The sequence below is a fragment of the Galeopterus variegatus genome, unplaced genomic scaffold (assembly GCF_000696425.1).
Source record: "Galeopterus variegatus unplaced genomic scaffold, G_variegatus-3.0.2 Scaffold8152, whole genome shotgun sequence".
NCBI lineage: Eukaryota > Metazoa > Chordata > Mammalia > Dermoptera > Cynocephalidae > Galeopterus > Galeopterus variegatus.
In genome coordinates this window covers 54,832-77,601 of record NW_007734263.1, presented here as the reverse complement: position 1 = coordinate 77,601, position 22,770 = coordinate 54,832, and the positions used below count along the sequence as shown (strand labels likewise).

At 47.7% G+C, this 22,770-nt stretch overlaps 2 protein-coding genes across 3 annotated transcripts in view; both read left to right on the top strand.

Moving 5' to 3' along the window:
- Window positions 1-14,826, top strand: part of LOC103608208 (nucleotide-binding oligomerization domain-containing protein 2) — a 28,448-nt gene extending 13,622 nt beyond the window's left edge. Inside the window, exons 4-11 of the mRNA XM_008592655.1 lie at window positions 2,215-2,298; window positions 2,519-2,602; window positions 4,741-4,824; window positions 6,739-6,822; window positions 7,311-7,394; window positions 9,494-9,577; window positions 12,065-12,148; window positions 13,611-14,826. Coding sequence (XP_008590877.1) covers window positions 2,215-2,298; window positions 2,519-2,602; window positions 4,741-4,824; window positions 6,739-6,822; window positions 7,311-7,394; window positions 9,494-9,577; window positions 12,065-12,148; window positions 13,611-13,683 — 661 coding nt within the window. The 3' untranslated portion in view covers window positions 13,684-14,826. The remainder of the gene's footprint in view (window positions 1-2,214; window positions 2,299-2,518; window positions 2,603-4,740; window positions 4,825-6,738; window positions 6,823-7,310; window positions 7,395-9,493; window positions 9,578-12,064; window positions 12,149-13,610) is intronic.
- A 7,836-nt stretch (window positions 14,827-22,662) lies between these two features.
- Window positions 22,663-22,770, top strand: part of CYLD (cylindromatosis (turban tumor syndrome)) — a 51,395-nt gene continuing 51,287 nt past the window's right edge. For both annotated transcript variants that reach the window (XM_008592654.1, XM_008592652.1), the window contains exon 1: window positions 22,663-22,736. The gene's annotated coding sequence lies outside the window, so the exon portion shown is untranslated. The remainder of the gene's footprint in view (window positions 22,737-22,770) is intronic.

Below are 22,770 nucleotides of genomic sequence, written 5' to 3'. Positions count from 1 at the left end.
AAGCATCTTGATATTTTGACTGGGGGATCTGAAGACTGGTCTGTTGAAGCTATTTTCCTGATAGAAATATGCAAGGGCATTTTCCTGGGTAGAGAACCCATAGTTTTTACCAGGTTCTCAAAGGGTCCCGGAACTCCTAGATGACCCTCATAGACCAGCCCATCCCTAGAATTCTCGAATAGATCCTCTCTCCTGATGTCCCCATGAGCCCTGGGGTGTGCAGCACGGCTAGGTGGAGGCTGTAGGTCTGTCTCTATTTTCAGTGAAAGGTGAGGGTGGCGTGGGTCTAGCTCATGGAGCTCAGACTGTAGTGTGTAAAGGCGATTGTTGAAATGCAGATTCCTGGGCCTTCCCCTAGTAATTCCCATTCAGTAGGTCTGGGCTGTGGGTCCAGGAAATCTACACTTTTTAACAAACGTCCCTGATGATTCTGATAGCAGTGATCTCACACTGTGAGAACTACTGGTCTGCAGCAACCAGCTTGATTTTCCACTAGCAACGAAAGTCCTTGACCAAGTTGGTTCTTTACCCTACACACACTAAAATTACCAACACTATGGCGGAGGAAGAAACAATCACGAAGTTGCTATGTGGGCATTTCCTCTGTGTGAAAGAGAGTGAGAGAGAGAGAGAGAGAGAGAGACAGAGAGAGACAGAGAAACAGAGGGGGAGGGAAGACAGAGGAAGGGGGGGTGGGGTACAGGCGTCTCTCCCACAATACCAAGCTGTATCTCTCCCACTTGAAGTGTTTCCATGCCAACTGAAATCCTCAGCATCTATGAAACCCTATATACAAAGTTTCCCTATATAGGTCTCTTTAGATCCCGGCTCTCTCTGACCCTAGGGTGATGATGGCTTTCAAAAATTTTTTAACCGTGACCCACAATGAGAGGCAGAGAGAGAGAGTAGGCACACCATTATATAAAATAGAAATAGAAGCTCTCTGAAATGACTTTCCCTTAACTCTGCTACACTTTGCTCTCTTCTTCTGTTCTGGTCTATTTCAGTTTTACAAATGCTGCTCAGGAAAACTGTATAATGTTGTGGTTGGTTAGGAGTGGGATTTGCAGCCAGACTGCCTAGGCTCAAATCCTTTATGTGCTGTGCAGCCTTGGCAAAGTCATTTCGCTTGTCTGTTCCTTAGTTTCATTCTCTCTAATGGACATGATAATAGTATCTACTGCATGGACTTGTTGTGAGGATTAACGTTACTATTGGAAGGGCTTAGAACAATGCCAGGCACTTAAAATGCTCCGTGAATGCTAGCGACCTTGATTACAGGTGACTTTTACCATGTGCCAGGTGCTCACAGGGCTGTATGTGCACAGCCCAGTGAGGTTGGTAATACTGTTGTTCCTTTTCATGGATGAAGGGACCAGCAAATAGCTAGTAAGTGGCTGATCAGGATCAGAACTTCCAGCTGAGGCACACCACAGGCTGATCTGTTAACCATTGGGTCAGGGCCTCCCAAGTTTGCCTGAAGATAAAAAATCATGTGCACAGTTGTTCAAATATACAGATACCTCGGCCCCAGCTCACACATATGGAATCCTCAGCTCTAGGGTAGGGGCCCAAGAATCTGTATTTTAGGGAAACTTTTGGATGATCTTGTGATCAGGTGACTTTTGAGAACAGTGCCCCAAGAGGAGTGTCAGAGGGCAGTTGCTAGGCAGGGTCTAGCCTGTAGGAGTGGTGGCACTGGGGTTAAGGACAGGTGAACAGGCCTCACTAACCACTACCTGTGCACGTTTCCAAAGCTTTTGATACTCTCATCCATCTGGTCTACCATCTGCTCACTTTGATGGTGGTAACCATAATCACCCCCAGAGGTGGCCTGTCTAGTTCCGGCTGCACCTTTCTGTGTATCAGCTCCTTCCCATCTTGGACCCTTCTGTGAGGCTGTTGTGATAATCATTTTCCTTTTATAGAAATGCAAACAGTGCTTCAAATTAGATCCGTGACTTCCCAAGAATTCCAGTGTTCTTTAGTAGGGGCTTTGGGTCCCCACTTCTCAGGCTGTTCCCACCATAGTGCACTGCCTCAGCTCCCTGGCCAGAGATGGTGGGGTCTGCACTTTGCTAGGGTGCTCTATCCTTTCCCAGAAGCACAGATGCTGGCACTTTAGGGATGAATGAAAGTCTCTTTTGGAGTTTTGCACATATTTTCTTCTCTTATCAGCTCCATTTTCAGATTTATTGATTTTGTCTTTTTTAGCTTGCGAGATAACAACATCTCAGACCGAGGCATCTGCAAGCTTATTGAACATGCTCTTCACTGTGAGCAGCTACAGAAATTAGCGTAAGTCAGGCTGGGCTGTGGATGCTGGGCCCTTGGTCCCCCAGCCTCCCTCCAGGCTTGCCCGCCTGGGCAGCTGTGAGTGAATGAGCGGCTGGGGTGGGGGATGTTTTCATGACTGGAGGGTGCAGGTAACTCCTGTCTGGAGGGAATGGGCAGCCCTGGTTTGGTGCTCACTGTCCACTATGTCTTCTCACCCTGTCTCCTCTCTTCCGGAACTTAGTCTTTTCAACAACAGATTGACCGACGGCTGTGCACACTCGATGGCCAAGCTCCTTGCATGCAAGCAGAACTTCTTGGCATTGAGGTGAGCCTGGCACGTCTCTATTCCCTGGAAACTGTTTTTTTCCCCCTTACCTGAATCAGTCTAGTCTGGTCTGGTCTCTGCCCTGGCCTGGCCCACACTGGGCTCATGACCTCCTGATGAATACAGGGACAGTGTCCCATTTTGACCTTTAGCCCTTAGGGCGAAGAAGTGTTTCCAGGTTCTTTTCCTTCCCTGTGTCTAAGAGTGTCACAAGATCCTCTGGCGTTGCAGAGTTCCCTATGCGCATTGAGCATGTCCTGCTGGGGGAGTCACTTGCCACCCATCTATGGCGGCCAGTTGTCCAGTCTCCCAAAAGGTCCTTTCACCGCTCAGCATGTGTAAGGTTTTCATTCCCATCTGGGAAGTTTGCATTTCTGTTGCTCCAGAGCTTCCCAGACTCAGCCGGAGTCTCTCTCCTACCTGACACCATTAAATTGCCTCTCCAGCTGGTCCCTGCATTGGCCTGACTTCTCTCTCTCTCTCTCTCTCGGATATTCTTGCCTCCTGTAATTTGTGAGGCAGTAAAAGAAGACAAAGTGAAGAACTGCTTCCATTCATTCTTTCTACCTGCTGAGCTGGGTTTGGTGATGGGAGCTATCATTTTAAAATTGTTGGCCATGAAGCTCAGTCTCAGCCAGGACTGCTGAGGCCAAGGCTACAAGCGCCACTTTGTACAAAGGACTCTGCTACCACCACTTTCTCCCCTAGACTCACAAACCTGAAGAGGCCGTGGCCAGACCTGGGCTGGCCCATCTCCCCAGGAAGGGTTGTGGGTAGCACAAGGGTGCCAGACTCAGAACTGGAGGCCTGGGTTTGCAGCCAGTACATCATTGTTGTTGAGAGCAGGTGGCTCTGGATACAGTCTGCCCAGGTTTGAATCTAGGAATCCTGAGATTTGAGTCCTCATTAGCTGTGTGACTTTGGGCCAGCCAACGTCTCTGTGCCTTCTGTAAAATGGGGATAATACGTGCCTCATAGGTTGCTGTGATGATTGAGTCAATGTAAATAAAGAGCTGGCACAGCATAGTAAGTGCTTTATGTAGTAACCAGTGGCCAAAAGATCATGGTAAATCACATAAGCTTGTTTATCCTTACGTTAGTCTAGTCCTCCAAGAGGGGATTAGACAGGCAACAATTTATTAAGGAAAATGCATATGAAGGGAAATGGGGAAGGGAGCTGGGGGCTGGCCCTGAGTGAAGGAGAGAGGGAAGGAAGGAAGGTGGGGAGGAAGCACTTTGGACTTCAGTGCAGCTCTAAGAGATTTCAGCAAGGCTCTGGGGAGTCCTTGAACCAAATTCGCCTAGCAGGGGTGTCTCATGTCTCTGTCACTGGCTGGGAATAGCCTGTGGGAAGTGGGCCTTGGTGCAGACACCATGACGTTAGATTTTGGAGCACAGCAACTGAGTCCCTTAGTTAACTACAGGGAGCTGAGGTTGGAGATCTGAGAGGTGCATTTTTATGGCCACCACACCCCTTCTCGAAGGGGATAATAATACCTGCCCTTCAGGATTGTCATGAACTGGAGTGCCTTAAAGTTCTTTGAAAAGATGAAAGCATATTATTATTCCAGGAAGCCTGGGGTTGTGGGTGAGAGTTCTGGGGACTTTTCTGAAATTCTCTGCAGTGTCTGGATTTGGCTGGTGCTAGAGCCTTTCCTTGCTGGGATCCTCCCTCTTCCCCCCAAGCCTTGGGGCCCCTCAACCTCCACCTCCAAGACTCAGTGGCATTCCCTCCTCTCTCCCAGCTACCTGGGCCTGCCCCAGGTTCTGCAGAACAGGTGACTGCTAGCTGCAACAGGTAGCCGTGCTGGGAAGGCCTAGAGGGTGGCTGAGACTGAGGGAAATGTGTGACAGTGAGTCATCCTCGCTCCCCTGGGGAAACCACCTCCCAGGACAGCTGCCTATTGTGGCTCCTTCCCTACCTGTCACACAGCTTTGCAAAACAGCCCCTTCCCCTCTTTGCTGGTGGAAAACAAAGTTGCCGTAGCCATTGGGTAAGTTTGACCCAGCAAGAACAGCATAAACCACAGCTGCTCCACCCAGGGAGGGGTCCTCAAAGCTTTCTTCCCCGCCCAGTGGTGGTGACAGTCCCCTGCCCTCTGCTGTGCTCTCTCAGCCTCCTCTGTCTTCCCTTCCAGGCTGGGGAATAACCACATCACCGCGGTGGGAGCCCAGGTGCTTGCCCAGGGGCTCCGAGGCAATACCTCCCTGCAGTTCTTGGGGTAGGTTGGATTCCAGGGCACAGGGCCCTGCATGGACAGGTTTGGGGCATTTCAGAATTTGGGGGCAGGTGAAACTCTTCAGCCAGAAGGCTCCAGAGGTAGCCCAGGCTCCAGTGGGGAGGGCGAGTCAGGGAGAGAGTGGGTGGCCCTTGGCTGCCTCCTGAGTTTGCTCTCTTACCTGGTAAACAGGAAGTTAAGGATGTCAGGGTTGGGGGAGGACAGTGCCCTCAAGCTGGTGACAGGAAGCTTCGGGCTGGTTCTTGGGGTGCTTAGAGCTGTGCTTTGACTGCACATTGAAACCACTTGGGAGCTTCTAAAGAACACCATTGCCTGGGCCCCATCTCACACTAATGAAATGAAAATATCTAGGTGCGGGGCCCAGGTAGCAGGAATTTTAAAAAGCTCCCCGGGGACGTGCAGCCAGGAGTGAGAGCCCCTGATCTAGGAAAGAGAAAAAGTGGGGAGAGTAAGAAGGGACCCAGGATGGGAGAGGCTGTCCCAGGTCCTTCAGGGCTCTTGCTTGCTGTAGGGCCATGACAGGAGAGGAGTCCCACAGACCACACGGCCCCAGAGGGGGCTTTCTCTGTTTGCTGGGCACAGCAACTGTCCCCCAGGGTTGCACCCATCCCCAGCAGTCCCTTTTCTGTCTGGTCATGCACTGGTGTGAACTGGGATCCACTTGACAATAACTGGGGTTTTAGAACCCAGGACTCTAGGAACAGAGAATTAACCCCAGGGCCCTGGTGTTCTAACTCATTACACAGATAGATAAGTTGCTCACAAGCTCAGTTTGAGCCAGGAGTAGGACTATGTTGCTCCAGAAATCAGCACCATTTTCAAATTGCATTAGTAGCAACAGAGTCTAGAACAAAGGAGACCACAGCCCCACTGAGCTTTCTTCTGCTTGAGGTCACATCTGCCGCATCTGGGGCTGTTTAGTTCTCTTTCAATACATATTTGTTAAGGCACCTTCTGTACTAAAACCCCCAAACACTACTGTATGATATAAACTGTTCTGTAAGTTGCATTTTTTTTTTTTTGCTTCACTATATATTTTAGGCATCTTTTCAGATCACTATGACCTCATTTTTTAAAGAAGAGCTGCATAGTATTTCAATGCATGGGTGTATGTAATCTAACTGTTCACCTGTTCATGCACACTTAGGTTGTTTCCAGGGTTTTTTTTTTTTTTTGCTAATTCAGTGTCATATCCTCAAGCACAAAGCAGTGTTGGCACATGGTCAGAGCTCAATAAATATTTACCTAATAAATGAAAGTGCAGAGAGCATCCTAGTTCAGCTATCTTTGCTCACTTGTGCACATACATGTCCAGGGAAAGTCCCCATATGTGCAATAGTCAGGTCAGAAGGTATGAGCTGGGCTCCACCTTTTGTAAAGGGATGTTTTTAAACTACAGTGAATCAGAGGAGACCACAGAAGGTGAGAGAGTTAGATACCATGAAGGAACTGGGAATGTTAACAAGGAACAAGAGATAAAGATCTGGCTTGCGGAAGAAGAGTTAGTTTTGTTCTGGATGGTCCCAGAGGACAGTTACAGACTGTGGGTGGTAGTTAGTTACCTGGAAGCAGATCTGAACTAAATGTCAGGAAAAATGTCACAACCATGTGAATTGCTGTTGAGAGAGAGTTCCCCCATCCCGGATATGGTATGGGCTGGGTGCATCTGTGCTATTCTTTAAGTGTGTAATTTAGAGCCACTGAAAAATGGCTTGGTTTGGTTATCCCACCAAAAAGATGGAGGCAGGCCCACTTTTCTGGGATTGAGGTGCCCCAATGAGACCTCTCTGGAATTGGGTGGTCCTGCCCCTCTGGGGCTGCGGAGAGGAGCACTGTCAGCACATCTAGAACACATAGCAAGTACTCACTATCTGTTGATTCTGTTGGCCTTTGTAGGTTCTGGGGCAACAGAGTGGGTGACAAGGGGGCCCAGGCCCTGGCAGAAGCCTTGGGTGATCACCAGAGCTTGAAGTGGCTCAGGTAAGCTTCAACATCTGTCCTGAAGTTGTCATGGGGGGAAGCCAGGTGAATAGAGAGGAGCTTGGGCCAGTTTTGAAGGTCTTTGAACTTCATTTCTACTCCTACTTTAGGCAGTGGGGTGAGAAGGAAAGACCATTGTATTTGGAGTCAGGGCACTTGAGTCTTTCTAGGTGACTTTGAAGATGTCCCTTACCTTCTTGGAGTTGACTCTCTATCTGTAAATTGAAGATCTTGGGCTGGATCAGGTACCATTTTATCTTAAGGACCAACTCCAATCCATTGGTGGTTTCTTCCCAGTGCAACATGTTGGGAAAGATTCTAAGGCTGCTCCTGGGCTTAAAGAACTCTATAATCAATTAGTGATGTCTGAAAAGGAGCAGATTAGGAGAGTTGGGCTATGCGTGCCATGCATTTTGCTCTTCATAGGTTGGCTTATCTCTGAGGTCCTTCCCTGCTTTGACATGTTTTTGTTCTATGATTATGTCCAGCCTGGTGGGGAACAACATTGGCAGTGTGGGTGCCCAAGCCTTAGCACTGATGTTGGAAAAGAACGTGACACTAGAAGAACTTTGGTGAGTTTGGGGGACTCCCTGCTCTGGGGAGGCAGATAGTGGCCTTTTCCCTGGCCTCATTGGGAATAGCTGCTTAGATAAGACAAAGGTAGATGATTGATTGTGTTTGTCTTTACATGTACTGAGTGGTATGAAGCTTACAGAGCCTGGTATATAGGTGCTAGTTCTTTTTGTTTAGTTATAGTCATTGGTTTTCTGGTTTGTTTATTGCCTCCGTGTGGCATAATGGTTACGAGCATAGACTGTGGAATCAAGCAGGCTGTTGATCCCAGGCAAGTTAAATAACAATCTCTGAATCTCAGGTTTCTCACCCACAGAGTGAGGGTAAGAATGCTTCCAACTATAAAAGATTTTTGTAAGACTTAAATAAGGTAATTCCTGTGAAGAGCTTAATATAGTGCTTGGCATATGTGTAAGCACTCCAAAAATCTTAAATTATAATGATGGCTGGGTCACTACTGCTGTTGCTGCTGCTGCTTCTACTACTACAGCTGCTACTAGTACTATGACTACAATTACTAGTAACATTTTGTTATTGCAAATGAATTTGAGTTCCTAAGAACACTGGGTATTAGAGTCAGTTTGGGGTAGTTGAGAGATGAACCATGAATTGTGCTTATACAGTTGACCTGAAGCTGATTCCAAGTTTTCCATTCTTTAGATGTCACTAGTTTAGTCTTCTGTCATGTTCTGGGCTTTATCAGATTATATTAGGGAGATAAAATGCTGAATGTTTGATTTTTCCAGGAAGCAGAATGGCACTGAAACATATGGGTTTTGCCACAAAACAGATATTGTGGATGGGCCTTGGCTGCTGGCAGGGCTCACTAGCTCTGCCAAAGTACCATTGATTATATCCTGATTGGATTTTGTCACTTGGAACTCCTCAGTACAAAGGAACACCTCACTTTGAGTGTATCCGTTATGGCTACTGTTAAAAAAGTACTTTAAACATTAAATTTAGAAGACTTTATTTGAGCAAAGAATGATTCATGAATAGGGCAGCAGTCAGAACCCGGAGAGATTCAGAGAACTCTACCCAGCAACGTGGGGAGGCAGTATTTGTAGAAAAAGGGAGTACAGAAACAACCTGATTGGTTACAGCTGGGTGCTTTGCCTAAATAAGGCAAAACGTGCCAAATAGGGCATGGCATAATGATGCATTTGTCTTATATGGACCTGGTCTGATCAGTTGGCAGCCTGTGATTGGCTGAAGCCTGGCTGCTTTGACTGGCTGAAGCTCAGCTATTTGTTACAAGAATATATTCCTTGTTAGGTTGCAGTTTGTTTACATAGTAAGTTAGGTTGCAGTCTGCTACATAGGGTACTGAGGCAGCTTTAGGCCAAATTTAGTTTAATATAACACTACCTTAGGCTGTAAGTGATGGAAAACCTCCATATACAGAGGCTTAAACCAGTAAAGGGTTTGTTTTTTCATGTGCAGGCAGTCTGGAGGTAGGCAGGCAGGGCTGGTGCAGTGGCTACCAGAGGCCAGCAGGGGTCTCCACCCTGTCTCTCTCTATTTCTGTTCCATCATCCTCAACCTGTGGCTTCGTCCTCCCGTTGCCTCATGGTCACAAGACGGCTGCTCCTCCTACAGCACTCTTCTGCATTCCAGGGTTCAGTCTGTGCACCCTAGGGGTGAAAGGCACAGGCCATCTGGGTCTCTCCCCTTTAAAAAGCATTCCAGGAGGCCCCACCTGTCAACCTCCTCTTATGTATCAAGGGCCAAGTGTGTGTCACATGACAAATGGCTGCAGCAGAGAGTGGGAAGTGTAGTTTTTTTAACCAAGCACAAGGCTGCCCCAAACAAAATGATGCTTCCATTAATAAGGAAGAAAGGGAAAGTGGGTCCTGGGTAGCTGGGGCATGAGGGAACTTACTATGTAGAAGAGCCTTGCAGTGAAATCTCTTGGAAGGCTGTTCCTGGAACTGAGAATCCTCATTTCCTACTTTGTCTGTTCTTACTTTATACATAAATTTGGAGTTTCAGATGCTGGATTTTCTAAATGACGGACATGTGGGTTAATCTTTATTGACATCATCTCCCGTAATAAATGTCATCATATCAGCGGGATTTTCTCTCCTGTTCTTGCCAGCTTGGAGGAGAACCATCTGCAGGATGAAGGTGTGTGTTCTCTTGCGAAAGGACTGAAGAGAAATTCAAGTCTGAAAGTCCTCAAGTAAGGAACCCATATGCAGGAGCCTGGACAATAATGACTGGTCATGGGAAAGGGCGTTTCTAAATCACAGATCTGGGCAGCTTCCCAGCCTGGGTCACTCACACGAGGCAGCCTGGTAGCTCATGTTGGTCTGGATAGAGAAGGATTCCAGTGCAAGGTGTTTACTTGGGAGGTGATCCCAGCACACACTGGGGAGAGAGTAGTGAAGTGAGGTGGTGAAGGGAAGGGAAGGAGCTCAATACTGCAGGGCACTTCAGGAGCCAGTGTAGAACACACTTGGTCACCTACCCAACCAGGGACGAGGAAGGGGATTTCATCCATCACCTGCCTGTCCTTCATATGTTTAGGTATGCTTGTGGGGAGATTAATTCTCCTGCACTTCTAGCTTCTCCCACATGGCTGAACACACTCTTGGAGTCAGGAGAACCCAGGCAGAGAGAGCAGGTCTTTCCAGCAAGCAGCCCTCAGAGTTGGAGGTGAAAGCCAAGGGAGCATGGACGGGCAGGTTGCCAACAGCATCTGCTATGTGGATTACAGGAAATGTCCCTCCCTTTTCCAGGGACATCCTTGGCCCAGGCAGGATGGCTATTTAGATGGTCACCTCCAGTGGTTTCTCTTGTGTTAGGCGGCCATGCGTACTTGCATTTATTCATGTGTGCATGCATTCATTCATTCGGCATGCTGTCACAGATTCATTTATGCATACTTCACCATCGTGTGTATTCATACAGAAAATATTTCTCGGGCACCCATTCTGTGCCAGGCACTATTCTAGGCACTGAGGATAGAGTGGTAGAAAGAACCGAGCAGCCCCTGTCCCCAGAGCTAATTTCCAGTAGGGTAGACAGATCATGAGCAAACAAACAAACAAGATCATTTCTGGTCCATGAGGAAGATGTGACAGGGAGAGGGTGGAGTTGCTGCTGCTTTGGCAAAGCCTCTCTGAGAAGGTGGCATTTGAGTTGAAACCTGACCAACAAGAAGGCGCCTTCCATGCTGAGGTCTCAGGAAAGCACATTCCAGGGGGAGAACGACAAGTGCAAAGGCCCTGAGGCAGGACCGGGTTTGGTGGTGTTGAGAACAGAACTGTGCAGTTGGAATGTGCAGGAGGAGTGGGGTGGGGAAGGGGTGGGGGAGCAGGCCACACAGGCCTCAGAGCCATGGGAAAGATTTGGGGTTTTACTCTAGGGGCTTTGGGAAGACTTTGGAGCATTTTGATCAGGGTAGTAATGTGATCTGATCTACGTGATGAAAGGATCATTCTTGCTGCTTTGTGCAGAAGGGATGGAAGAGGGGTAAGACGGAGGCAGGGAGACCAGTCAGGAGGCTCTTGCAGTCCTCCAGGGAGGAGTTGGAGGGGGCTTGGATTAGGCCGAGGGCAGCAGAGACTCCTGGTGAAAGATTCTGCCGGTGTAGAAACTGGAGAAGTGGGCAGCAGCAGCAGAGGGTGCAGAGGTGATGGGGTGGGGGTGTCTGTGGCTTCCTCTGGTGGTGGACTCAGGGGCCAGCGAGACCAGTCAGGAGGCTCTTGCAGTCCTCCAGGGAGGAGTTGGAGGGGGCTTGGATTAGGCTGAGGGCAGCAGAGACTCCTGGTGAAAGATTCTGCCGGTGTAGAAACTGGAGAAGTGGGCAGCAGCAGAGGGTGCAGAGGTGATGGGGTGGGGGTGTCTGTGGCTTCCTCTGGTGGTGGACTCAGGGGCCAGGGACTCGTACAAGGAGAGAGGTGGTGGATGTGAGCAGGAGCCCACCTAGCAACCATGACAGACTTGTGTTGGTGCTCTCTGAAGCTGGTGCCAATGGTCTCATTTCATCGAGTCTCAGGGCATCATCGGTTGGCTCCTTTTGCTAGAGAAAGGTGGCATCTGCCCTGGCAAATGTGGTGGAGGAAAACACTTGCCCTCAGAGACAGGCAGACAGCTGCCTCTGTGATAGTGTCAGCTTTGTGGCCAGACTTTTATCTACTCTGGTGATGTTTGTTTGTGTTGCTTTGCAGGGGCTAGGAAGTTACCAAATGTTTGGGGAAAACACTTTCACCCGTCACTTGGCTAGAAGTGGGCTGGGTGGCCAGGGCGAAGCTTGGATTTGTCCCAGCTGAATGCCAGCTTTGCACACAAGGGGGCCTTTGGCAATATCTAGTCCCTTATTGACCAGATGTGGGTGTGGCCATTTGATCTTCCCTCATTGTCACAGACTTATCCCACTTGACCCCAACAGATGACAGGCAATGATGGTGGAGGTTGTCCCATGCTCCCTTGTCACCAGCCTTATTAGATGGCACTGCTTAACTAGATAAACTAATCGGTGAATGGAACAGAGAGGGGTGCATATCACATAAGCCACTGGGGCTTTGTTGATGAGCTCATTGGGAATCTCAGGAAAGCGACATATCTACAGGGCAGGTGACTGTCAGTGAGCTGGCTTTAACTGGACAGGCTTAAGAGGAACACCAAGCATCCTTGAAGCTCACCCTTCCGTCTTCTTCTCCAGGCTGTCCAACAACTGCATCACCTACCTGGGAGCAGAAGCCCTCCTGCAGGCCCTTGAAAGGAATGACACCATCCTGGAAGTCTGGTAAGCCCCCTGGGCAGGCCTATTACCTCTCTGAGCCTCAGTTTTCCTATCTGTAAAATGGGGTGAAGAGAGAGAGGAACAAAAGAATTTTGAAGATCCCTTCTGACTCTGACATTGTGTCATTCTGCATTGGATCTAGTTCTCTGTCTGGCCAAGAGGACTTCACCTAAGCAGGGACTGATGTTTTCATTTTTAAATCACGACTATTCAGAAACATCTCCATTCTAAGCAATAGGGTAGGAATGGGAGGTGTAGTTGAAGAATGAAAACAGGAGAAAAGGACTCAGCTCCTGCCTCCCTGGGCATTACATCTGCCTTCACAGGTCAAGGATGTTGTATCAGACCCTCTGCAGTTGTGGATGGATGTTATACAGGTGGGAACTGTTGCACAGCATATCTGAATCTAAATAATTCAAAGCTGTAGTTGTTCATGTATTTGAAAAAGGCATCAAGTCACAACTTCAAATATTTGTCCCTGTTTCTAGGGATCTATTTCTCACTCAGATAATAAGTAGAAAGGTTTCCCCTGGTCTAATATGCTACGAGTGAATGTTACTGTATGTGTTTCAGGCACTGGGCTAGATACCAATATTTAAAAACTAAGAGATTTCCTATAAAAAATTATATTTTTATATTTCAAAAGAGCTGGCAACCCTGGACCTCATTCACAATGCCAGTAATTAACCAGAAGAGAGGAAGGGCTGACCCTTCTCAGATGGGCAAACCCACCTTGGCTGAGTGCAGACCCTCCAAGCCCATTGTCTTAGACCAGGCACCTTTAACTCCTCATCCCTGTAAGCTTGACCCCACTCTAAATATGCAGAACTTGTCTCTCTCTCAGAAGAATGCCAAAGCAGCAGCAAACATAGATATCAAATGCTGAATTTAAAAACAAAAACTTCTGAAAATTGTCCTGTGATGGAGAGATTTTTCTTTCTGTATGACTGTGTGATTCCAGTAGCCTGTGAGATAATCAGGGCCTGTATAGGGTGTGGGTTTTTGTTTCTGTTTGAAACCATTGCACAGTCCTAAGAAATGTCACATTCTGTGTCCGGGGAGCAAGCCAGCATCAGGTTGATATTTAAGGGTTCTGATGTTATTTGCTGCCTGTTGATGGAGCTTGAGAAGGCATTAGGACTTGCTCATTGCGTTCTTAACAGATTCTGTTGTTGCTTTAAAAAGAATTGCCAGCCTTAGGGAGCATGTGGCTGGCTGGGTCCAGTGTTGTGGGCTCTCTCTCTGCAGAGTCACGGAGGCTTGTTCATCAGGCAGAATGATTCATGAGCTTCCCTGGATGACAGAGGGCAAAAACAGCACAGACTTTCCTCCTGGGAGTGAGCCCCACAGCTGAGCCATAGGGTCATCCCATCACAGGCAGGAGTTTAAAAAGTGGCAGCTTCCATTGGAAAGCATGGCTCTAATTTTGTCTCACTCAGATCTCTCTTCACTTTATCTCCCTTAGGCTCCGAGGGAACACTTTCTCTCTAGAGGAGATCGAGAAGCTCAGCCAGAGGGACACCAGACTCTTGCTTTGATGTATCTGGGCTGACGTTCATCTGTTTGTTTGTGAGCAAGCTGTGGGTTTGGACCCCAGAAGCTGGATTTCATCTGGCAGCAGCCTGTTCAGTTTGAGCTCTGTCCTGCCCAGGGCTGAATTCATTTTCTGGGAGCACAATAGACCCCCTTCATTCTGGCAGAGGAAGGAGCATCAGTGCCTTGCAGAGTAGACTTTTTCCAAGCTACTTTGCCATGACTTCTTCCCATATTCAATCCATGGGACCCACAAGAGGGGCAGCCCCTCCTCCATAGTACGGGGCTGGCCTCCAGCTGATCCTCCAGGGTTCTGATGTGGGTCAGTGGGATGTTCACCGAGTGTCTGTTGGTGTAGAGACCTGGACCTACGTGGAAGACCCCTCCCCCTCCTCTCATGAAGAGGAGTATTCAAGAAGCAACTTTCCACCATGTCTCAACTCACAAGTCATCCATCCAGACCATTCCCCACCTCAGGTTTCTCCACTCACCCTGGACCCTGCACATGGTACTTCCTCTGAGCTTGAGATGTGGAATATGAGTGTTCTCAGCTTCGATATTTCACTTATAGCACCCCCAATCCCAGCACCCAGGGTGGAAAGGGCTACTATTGACTCTGCTCTTCTTTCTGGTGCTTAAGACATTGTTGGGAGGGGACATGTGACAGTTGTTTGTTCCCCAAGACATTCTAGATTTGCAAGAAAAGTATGACCACACTCCAGCTGGGATCACACGTGGACTTTTATTTCTGGTGAAATCAGTTACTCTTCAGTCAAGCCTTTGGAAACAGCCCACTTAAAAAAGCTCCAAATGCAGCTTTTTAAAATTAATCTGGGCTAGAATTTCAAACGGCCCCACTAGGCTTCTGGTTTATGCCTGTGAATTGAACTCTGACAACAGACTTCTGAAATATATCCATAAAAGACAGTTTCATTTTATTTGTGCCAGAATGCTTTAGGATATATAGCTATGGACTGAAAGTTTACAGGGGCAAAATCAGGCCCTTCCTTCTAAGAAAAGTCTTCCTGGATTTTTCAACATGATGCATGTTGAAGCCTTTGTAAATTGTCGGATGCTGTGCAAATGTTATTATTTTAAACATTGTTATGTGTGAAAATTGGTTAATATTTATAAACTACTTTGTTTTATTCTCCCAAGTTCATACTTTTATAGAAAACATGACCATGAACTTTATGCTGTAAATAATCACAGAGGAGAAAACTATTGAGTCACCAAGGCTATCTTCATTGTGACTAAACATTTTTAAATATTTTTAAAACTTGTCAAATTTTAGAGCACAATTTTCTACTTGAAAGGGGGTGGGGTGGGGATGATGTTTTCAACCAGATAATTTATTGCATAAGGCCAAAGCAATTTTTAGAAATAGCCTGGCCATCAAAACACATTGGCTTTGGCTTATAAAAGTCTAACCCAGAGTGAAGTTTTAAGCTGTGCAGGAGCCTCATGGTGCCCAGGCTGAAAAGCTGCAGCAAATGTGAAAAGGCCCCTGGGTCTCCTTCAGTTCTCTCAAAGTGGCTCCAGAGTCTTTAACAGGAGAAGGTTGGAGAAGATTTGCATACAGCTCTCCTTTGTGCATAGCTTCCCATGCAGGACCTGTGTTGAAATAATTCTTAGTTGCATCTAATGAGCAAGGGCTCAGGTGGCTGCTCACCAAGGTGACATCCCACTTGCTGGGAAGGTTTTGTGTGTGTCTGGCTCGCTAAGTGCTATGGCATCTCCCAGGGCTCCTGCGTGTTAGCTGGTCTGTGGGGTCTCTGTTGCTGATGCTCTGTTCTGTCCAGAACATTGTTTCTGCTCTAGAAGATTAGGAGAAAGGTGGAGATGGGTTTGCTTTCTCTGAGGAGTAAATGCAGCACCCCATTTGCATAGCACCATGTTGGGTTGTAAATTCATTTTCCTTAAATTCATTCAGCAATGATTTATGAACCAATTATGATAGGATGATCCATGGATGTACAAAACAGACATGCGCCCTATCCTCAAGGCACTTAGGTGAGGGTAGAAGGAGACAGCAGGGAGAAAACAAGTAAAGTGAAAAATATAGAAAATAAAGTCCATGGCAGTAAGTACTAGGAATGAAATAAACAAAGGTACAAGATAGAGGAAATCTTCTTCAAACTGTTGGGGGGTTGGGCTGAGACAGGTTATCTGAGGAGGTGCCAGGTAAACTGTGTCCCCATGAATGAGAAGAGGCTGGCCATGCAAAGAGCTAGGGGGAAGCTGGGAGCATTCTGGTCACAGGCAACGAGGTGTACAAAGACCCCCATGGTGGGAAAGAGCTTGGTGTGTATGGCAGGCTGAATAATGACGCCCAAAGATATGCAGGTCCTAATCCCTGGGACCTGTGAATGTTACCTTACATGGTAAAAGGGACTTTGCAGATATGATTAAGTAAAGGATCTTTAGATAGGGAGCTTATGCTGGATTACCTGGGTAGGCCCTAAATGCAATCACAAGTGTCCTTATAAGAGTAAGACAAAGGAAGATTTGACAGAGGAGAAGAATGCAAGGTGACCACCAAAATAAGAGGCTACCCTACTGGCTTTGAAGGTGGCAGAGGGGCCATGACCAAGGAATGCATTTCTAGAAGCTGGAAAAGGCAAGGAAACAGATTCTTTCCTAGAATATCTGGAGGGAGCGTAGCCTTTCTTGCCTGCCTTGGTTCCAGCCCATTTTGGACTTCTGGCCTCCAGAAGTGTAAGAGAATACTGTCATTTCAAGCTACCAAGTTCCTGGTAGCAGTCATAGGAAACTAATACAGTATGTTTGAGGCAAGCAAAGGGGAGGGTGTCATTAGATGGGTTTGCAGGGGCAGGTAGGGCCAGTTCATGAAGCATCTTATTGGCCATGGTCAAGAGCTCAATCTTGATCTTAGAATAAGGGCAGGTCATTGGAGTGTTCTAAGCAGGGGGCATGTGACCCAATGTATGTTTAAAGATCTCTTGCTCCTAGGTGGAGATGGGACTGGAGTGCATAGCAGTGGGGATGGGTGGAAGAGGAAGTGGGGAGACTGCCTAGGAGCTATTACAGATGAGAAGCAGTTGGCAGCCTAAGGTATTAGCACTGGAGGTGGAGAAAAGAGGATGGGTTTACAAGTGGACTGGATGAGAGGGATGAAGGAAAGGGAAGAATCAAGGATGACTCATAGATTTCTGACTTGAGTAACTTGGGGACTGGGGTGGGAAACAAATTTGGAAGTGGAAGGGAGAGATTTTTGTTTTGTACTGTCAAGTTCGAGACACCTAAATGGAGAAGTCAAGTGGAGACGTCAAGTTATGATGTGAGTCTGGAGCCTGTGGGAGAGGTCATGGCCAGAGATTACAGCATGGGTGTCCTCAGCATCAAAATGAGAATGAAATCCCTGGGCTTGGGTGACATAATCCTAGGAGAGATTATGGACAAAGAAGAGATAAAAAAGGCCCAGGTAAGGGTGGTACTGAGATCTTGATATGGGATTACTGGCAGAGTTCAGAGTAGGGGAAATTTCATAACTTTCAAAAGCCCAGCAGATACCACTAAAAGCATTCTAGGCCTGTGCAGGTAACTAGTCAACTAGGATTCTTAATCTTAAGGTTCTGTGGTAGGAAGGTCACCTGAAAGGTATGTGTTCATGGCCTGTGGCTTATCCAGGAGCAGACACATTCCAGATTTGTGGCTAAGAGTACATAATTCTTACGCAAACAAAAACAAGGTATTAAAACAGGGGAATTTTCAAAATAGCTTCAGACTTTAATTATATTTACCATCATTCTGGAAGAAAAAAACATGTCAGCGTGTCCTTCCCCCCAACTCCCATAGCACCAAAACAAGATGCTGAAATGAATACACCCTACAGAAATGTGAGATGTGGAGTCGTATTCCAGGCAGGCTGAGTTAAGACCTGAGCTTCATCCCATTATTGTAGCAATACACCTTCAAGCCTCCTTCCAACTCAGGTGATTGGTCCAGCCCGGTGGATGAAGTACACAGCCTGAGCCACTTTCCTTGGAGAATTACGTGCAGAGACTCCCGCTGTGCATATCAGCAATCCAAGATCTTCAGTTTGTCCTTCCCCAAGATACCCCTTTTTTTGCTCCAAATTTAATCACAAGCTATCATCACTTCCTGAACAGTCCACAAATCTGACCCTCTAAGCATTATCCCTCCCCATATCATTCTCCCTGAAAATCCTTCCTCTCAGGAGTGCTACATGTCTTTTTAATTGGAGCAACTTCTTTCTTGACATCTTCAGCTCCGTGCTCCCCTACGTTCTTCCTTCTTACCTGTTCTGCCTCCACCCCCAAGAAAAAAGGGGCCCCCTTGGGACCCACTCTCCCTGGATTCCTGCATCAGTCTCCTGATTGTCTCCCTGTTTCTGCCCTTGACCCAGGGAGTGAGCCTATTAAAATGTAAGTCAGATCAGCCTCTGCTCTAAACTAAACCCTCCAGGACTTCCTGTCTGGTGCAGGGGAAAAATTAAGGTCCCATGCTGACCTGGACCACCCCTGTGTCCTGTCTGGCTACACCTTTGCCATTCAGGCTCCATTTTCTGTGCTTCAGCCACACCAGCTTCTTCGCTGTTCCTTGACAATGCCTAGCATGTTGCCGCTTCCAAACCTTTGCACTTGCCTGTTCCCTCCTATGGGAACACTCTTTTCCTAGACGGTGGTGTGTCTTGCTTCCTCATTTCTTTCAGCTTGTTGTTCTAATGCCATCTCATCAAGGGAGTTCTTCTCTGAACAATCTACCTAAAATAGCAGTCCCCAGCCACTCCTTTCACCCTTACCCTGCTTAATATTGTGTTCTTCGTATTCACCACCTGATACACATTTGTTTTTTCCTTCTTCTAGAATGTCCATGAGAACTGGGACCATACTAACTGCAGTATCTTCAGAGTCTAGTAAGGTGTCTACCACATAGTAGGTGCTCAATAAATATTTTTTGAAGGAATGAAGAATCCCCTCTACTTAAACAGGGCAAAAAATAGAAGTTGGGGCAGATTATAAGAATGAATTGCCTCTCTCCTGACACTGTTAGTGTCTTGGTCCTAAGGGAGGAAGGTTTTCTGGGACATGGGACCAGTCCTAATACATCAACTGCCCCAAATGGGATTTCAGATATAGCACAAAGTCCCAATGAAGAGCATTAAACCCTTTACTCTATGTGTGTGTGTTTTAAAATCAAACATAGAAATCATTTGTCATTGATAATAGCAAATAGTTCAAACAGGAGAGCATGGATTTATAGTTCAGTTGGATTAGTTTGAAGATGATCAGAGTGATCCCTTATATCATACCGAAAAGAGCTTTTAGATGACCAGATTAAAATCTCCCAGACCTAATGTTCAGTTGAACATAGAGTTTCCTTTCCCTAAGACAGAAGCACATGTCTGAGATGGAGGACTCTCAACTCCTCATGCATAGATCGAAACTTTGTGCTGGGCTACGATGGAGAAAGCACCCATCCAGCATCCCAGCTTGTGGGAACGCTTGGCCCAGTTGGCCCCTTGACTTAGAGCTCATTCTGAATGCCCAGGGACATAGGATTTCTGGGAAAATGGCCGGAACCACCTAAGACAGAAGCACATGTCTGAGATGGAGGACTCTCAACTCCTCATGCATAGATCGAAACCTTGTGCTGGGCTACGATGGAGAAAGCACCCATCCAGCATCCCAGCTTGTGGGAACGCTTGGCCCAGTTGGCCCCTTGACTTAGACCTCATTCTGAATGCCCAGGGACATAGGATTTCTGGGAAAATGGCCGGAACCATGGGAAGCTGGATGAGCAACCGGAAGATGCCGTTGAATGAGATAGGGAAAGCAGAAGGATTGCAGCAGCAGTGGGGAATATCAGATTTCACTTTGGCTGTGTTAGTGGTGATACTGAATAGGCTTTAGGATATAAAATAAACACTGAATTTGGCGAAGCTGGAAGTAGGAGGTAGCCTATGGTAGCCATTGGGAAGAACGGGGCAGGGTCTAATCAATAACCGTGACCAGAGCTACTGAGGTTTCCTTGAGTCCTGACTGTGTTACTGTGTCTTAGGACCCTCCCAGGCTACCTGGAGTATATCACCTCCTGGGGAGGGACAGAGCACCCTTCAATTCAATGACTTTTCATTGAGTTTCTGCTGTATGTAATCAGGGAACTGTGCAAGACTGGTTAGAACCACAGTTAACTACCCAGCTTAAAACCCTTCAGAGGTTTCCCACTACTCTTGGGATGAAGACCAACCCCTGGCCCTTCCTGACAGGCCTTTTTGTGCTCACACTGTCTGCGTTCTGCCATTTTCAGTTCCTTCAACGTGTCATGCACTTTCCTGTTCTCTTTGTCTGGAGTGCTCCTCCGCCCCTCACTTCTGACTGCCAGTCATCTTTCCTATCTCATCTTAAAGGTGACTTCCTCAAACAAGACTTCCCTTTTCACCCAGCCACCTTTAATGCATGTTTAGAGAAAGTCCCCTTCTGAAGTTTACCATAACTGCAATTAAGGGATCATCTAATTAGTCCTTTGAAGTTTGCCTTCCTTGCCAGAGGCAGGGGTAGCATTTTCCTTGTACATTGCTGTGTTTCCTGTTACCTGCTCAGTAACCCAAGCACCAGCAGCATGAGGCCAGGGCCAGGTTGGGTGAAGCAGGCTGTGGAGTGATGGATAGACAGAAGTTATCAGTGGGGGCTGGAGCCATCTCCAAAGATCCCTGGAAGAGGCTAGACTTTGGGTCTTACAGAGGGGAAGATTTGGAAGGCAGAGAGGACAGGCATTTCTGTTGCAGAATTCATTTAAACAGAGGTGGAAAGAGCCCTGGCTTGGAATGAGGAAAGTCAGAATCTCAGCCCATCTTCTGGGTGACTGGGGGCACGTTATTTTCCCTCTCTGGACCTTTACAGATCTCCCATCTGTAAAATGAGAGGCTGGTTTATCAAGAATTACAAATATTAGCACCATGACACTATTCCTCCATTTCTTCCCCTGGCAAGCATCTCTCTTCCCTGGGAGCCTGAATACAGCTTCAGTATTGTCTTCAACACAATGTTCTAGGCAGCCATTAACAATTGATAGGAGATGGTAATTGAGATAAGCCCTGTTTGTTGGGCTTGGCTTGGATGAAGATATGTTGGATGACGTCAGGCCCTGGCACTGTCTGATTCAGTGAACGTGTGACAGGAGGACTGAGCGAGGTATCTGACCACTGCTGGTGGGGAAGAAAGCTCTACTGAAGCAGAGAGCTCAGTGGCACCAAACACCGTCATCAGAAAGGACATGAAGATGTTCTAGCTCAAGGGTGGTTGTCAGGGGCCAGTGGATATTGCAAATGAGAGAAGCGGACCAGGGGGATAAAGTAGGGAACGGTGAGGAGTGTGGCAAACTAGAGAAATGGGAGTGCTTATTTTGTCTAAAAGGATTCAAAATATCCCTTCTACTCCTCTTCTCCTTCCTCTTCCTTACTGTATGAGTCAAACAAAAACAGTCTTTTGGCTGAAAATTTCTCCTGTGATCTCTGATTCCTACCAGCTTTATTGGAGAATCTAGATCTAGAGGGGATGAATGTTGCCTAAGCTCACACTGCAAGCCAGGCCTGTTGATTCCCATCATGTTGTTTCCTACTGCAGTGAGGTCATGAAGCCTGGGAAACAGGACAAGGACGGACTAAGGAAGAACAGGAGTGCGTCGAGGCTTAGGTTTTTAAAAGGTGTTCATTTTATTCTGGGTGATTGTGTCAAGGAAAGGGGTGTCCTGTTTACTACTACTGAAAGTAATCAGTCTTATGACTACTTTTATGTACTCATTGGTTTAAATTCCCCAGATCTTCAGAAACGTCACTTTGCACTGGGGAAATTTGTGTCATGATTAAACACACACACACACACACACACACCCCTTCTCCTTTCTCAGTATTAATCACCTTTTCCCATAATTAGTACTTTAGATGTCAAAGGAGAAGGAATTAATTAACAGGAGTATCCAGAGCAGCAAGGCACGCTGCAAGGCTCTGGGACTGATTATAAAAAGCACTTCCTTAAATATTATGAGCACTTTTGGGAATCAGAAACCTCCCTCTAATTGAAAGATCCTTAACTACACCTCAAAGTCCTGGCTGGTGGCCAGGGTGCAGGGCTGAGTGAGGCGGCGTGTGGAAATCCCTTCCTCACCACCCCTAGGAGACCTTCCTCCAAACTGGGATAGGTGGCAACAGAGGTCAGAAACAGCAGGGGTCCCAGGCCGAATCTGAAGGGGAGGAAGAGATTTATCCTTCACTAAGCTCCTACAGCGCGTCCGGAACTTTAATATGTCATTTCGCAACAATCCTGTGAGACAGGTGAGATTATTATTTCCATTTTACAGATGAGGAAATTGAGGCTCAGTGTGGTTGTGAGTTCCCCATTTCACGCGGCGACTAACTGAAAGCGCAAAGGAGTCAAACTTAGGTCTGATTCTAAGGCTTTGCTCTTTTATGGAATCCTGGCATCCTACTCGCAGCTCTCGTCTGGACTGTTCCCCATCCCAGTCCCAAACTCTTTAAGAGTCTTCAGTTTTGACAGCTAAGGCGAGAGCCAAGAGCAGAGGAGCAGAGGTGGAACTGGGAGAAGCACGGCGGCCGGCCCCGGCTCCAGTGTCAGCCAATGATAACGCGGCACCCACCGGCTTCCGTCCAATCAGCCTGAGCTCCCCGCCCCCATCCCACTCTTCTCCGCCCCTCCCGTCCGCTTTCCTTTTGGCTCCACCGAGCTTGACGGAGCGGAAAGTCCCTTCAGCCGGTGCCGGACCTGCAGTCATTGGGGGAAGGTCTGTCACAGGGAGGCCCAATCGGGGCACGAGCAGAAACGCATCTCTGGCTGCGATTGGTTGGCGAGGCGGTTGCTCCCCTCGCCCCCGTTCCCTCCCTCCCCCGTGAGCGGCTCGGAGGCGGGGCAGGTGGGGGCGGGCCCAGGTAGCAGGTTCGGTTGCGCGGGGGCCGCGCGTCGGAGGTAAATACTAGGGAGGTGGATGTGGGGCGCCAGGGCCGGCCCGGGACACGGGCTAGGGAGGCTGGGCAAGGGGTGACGCCCCGCCGCCCGAGGTGAGTGAGCGAGCGAGCGAGCGGCCGGCCGGCC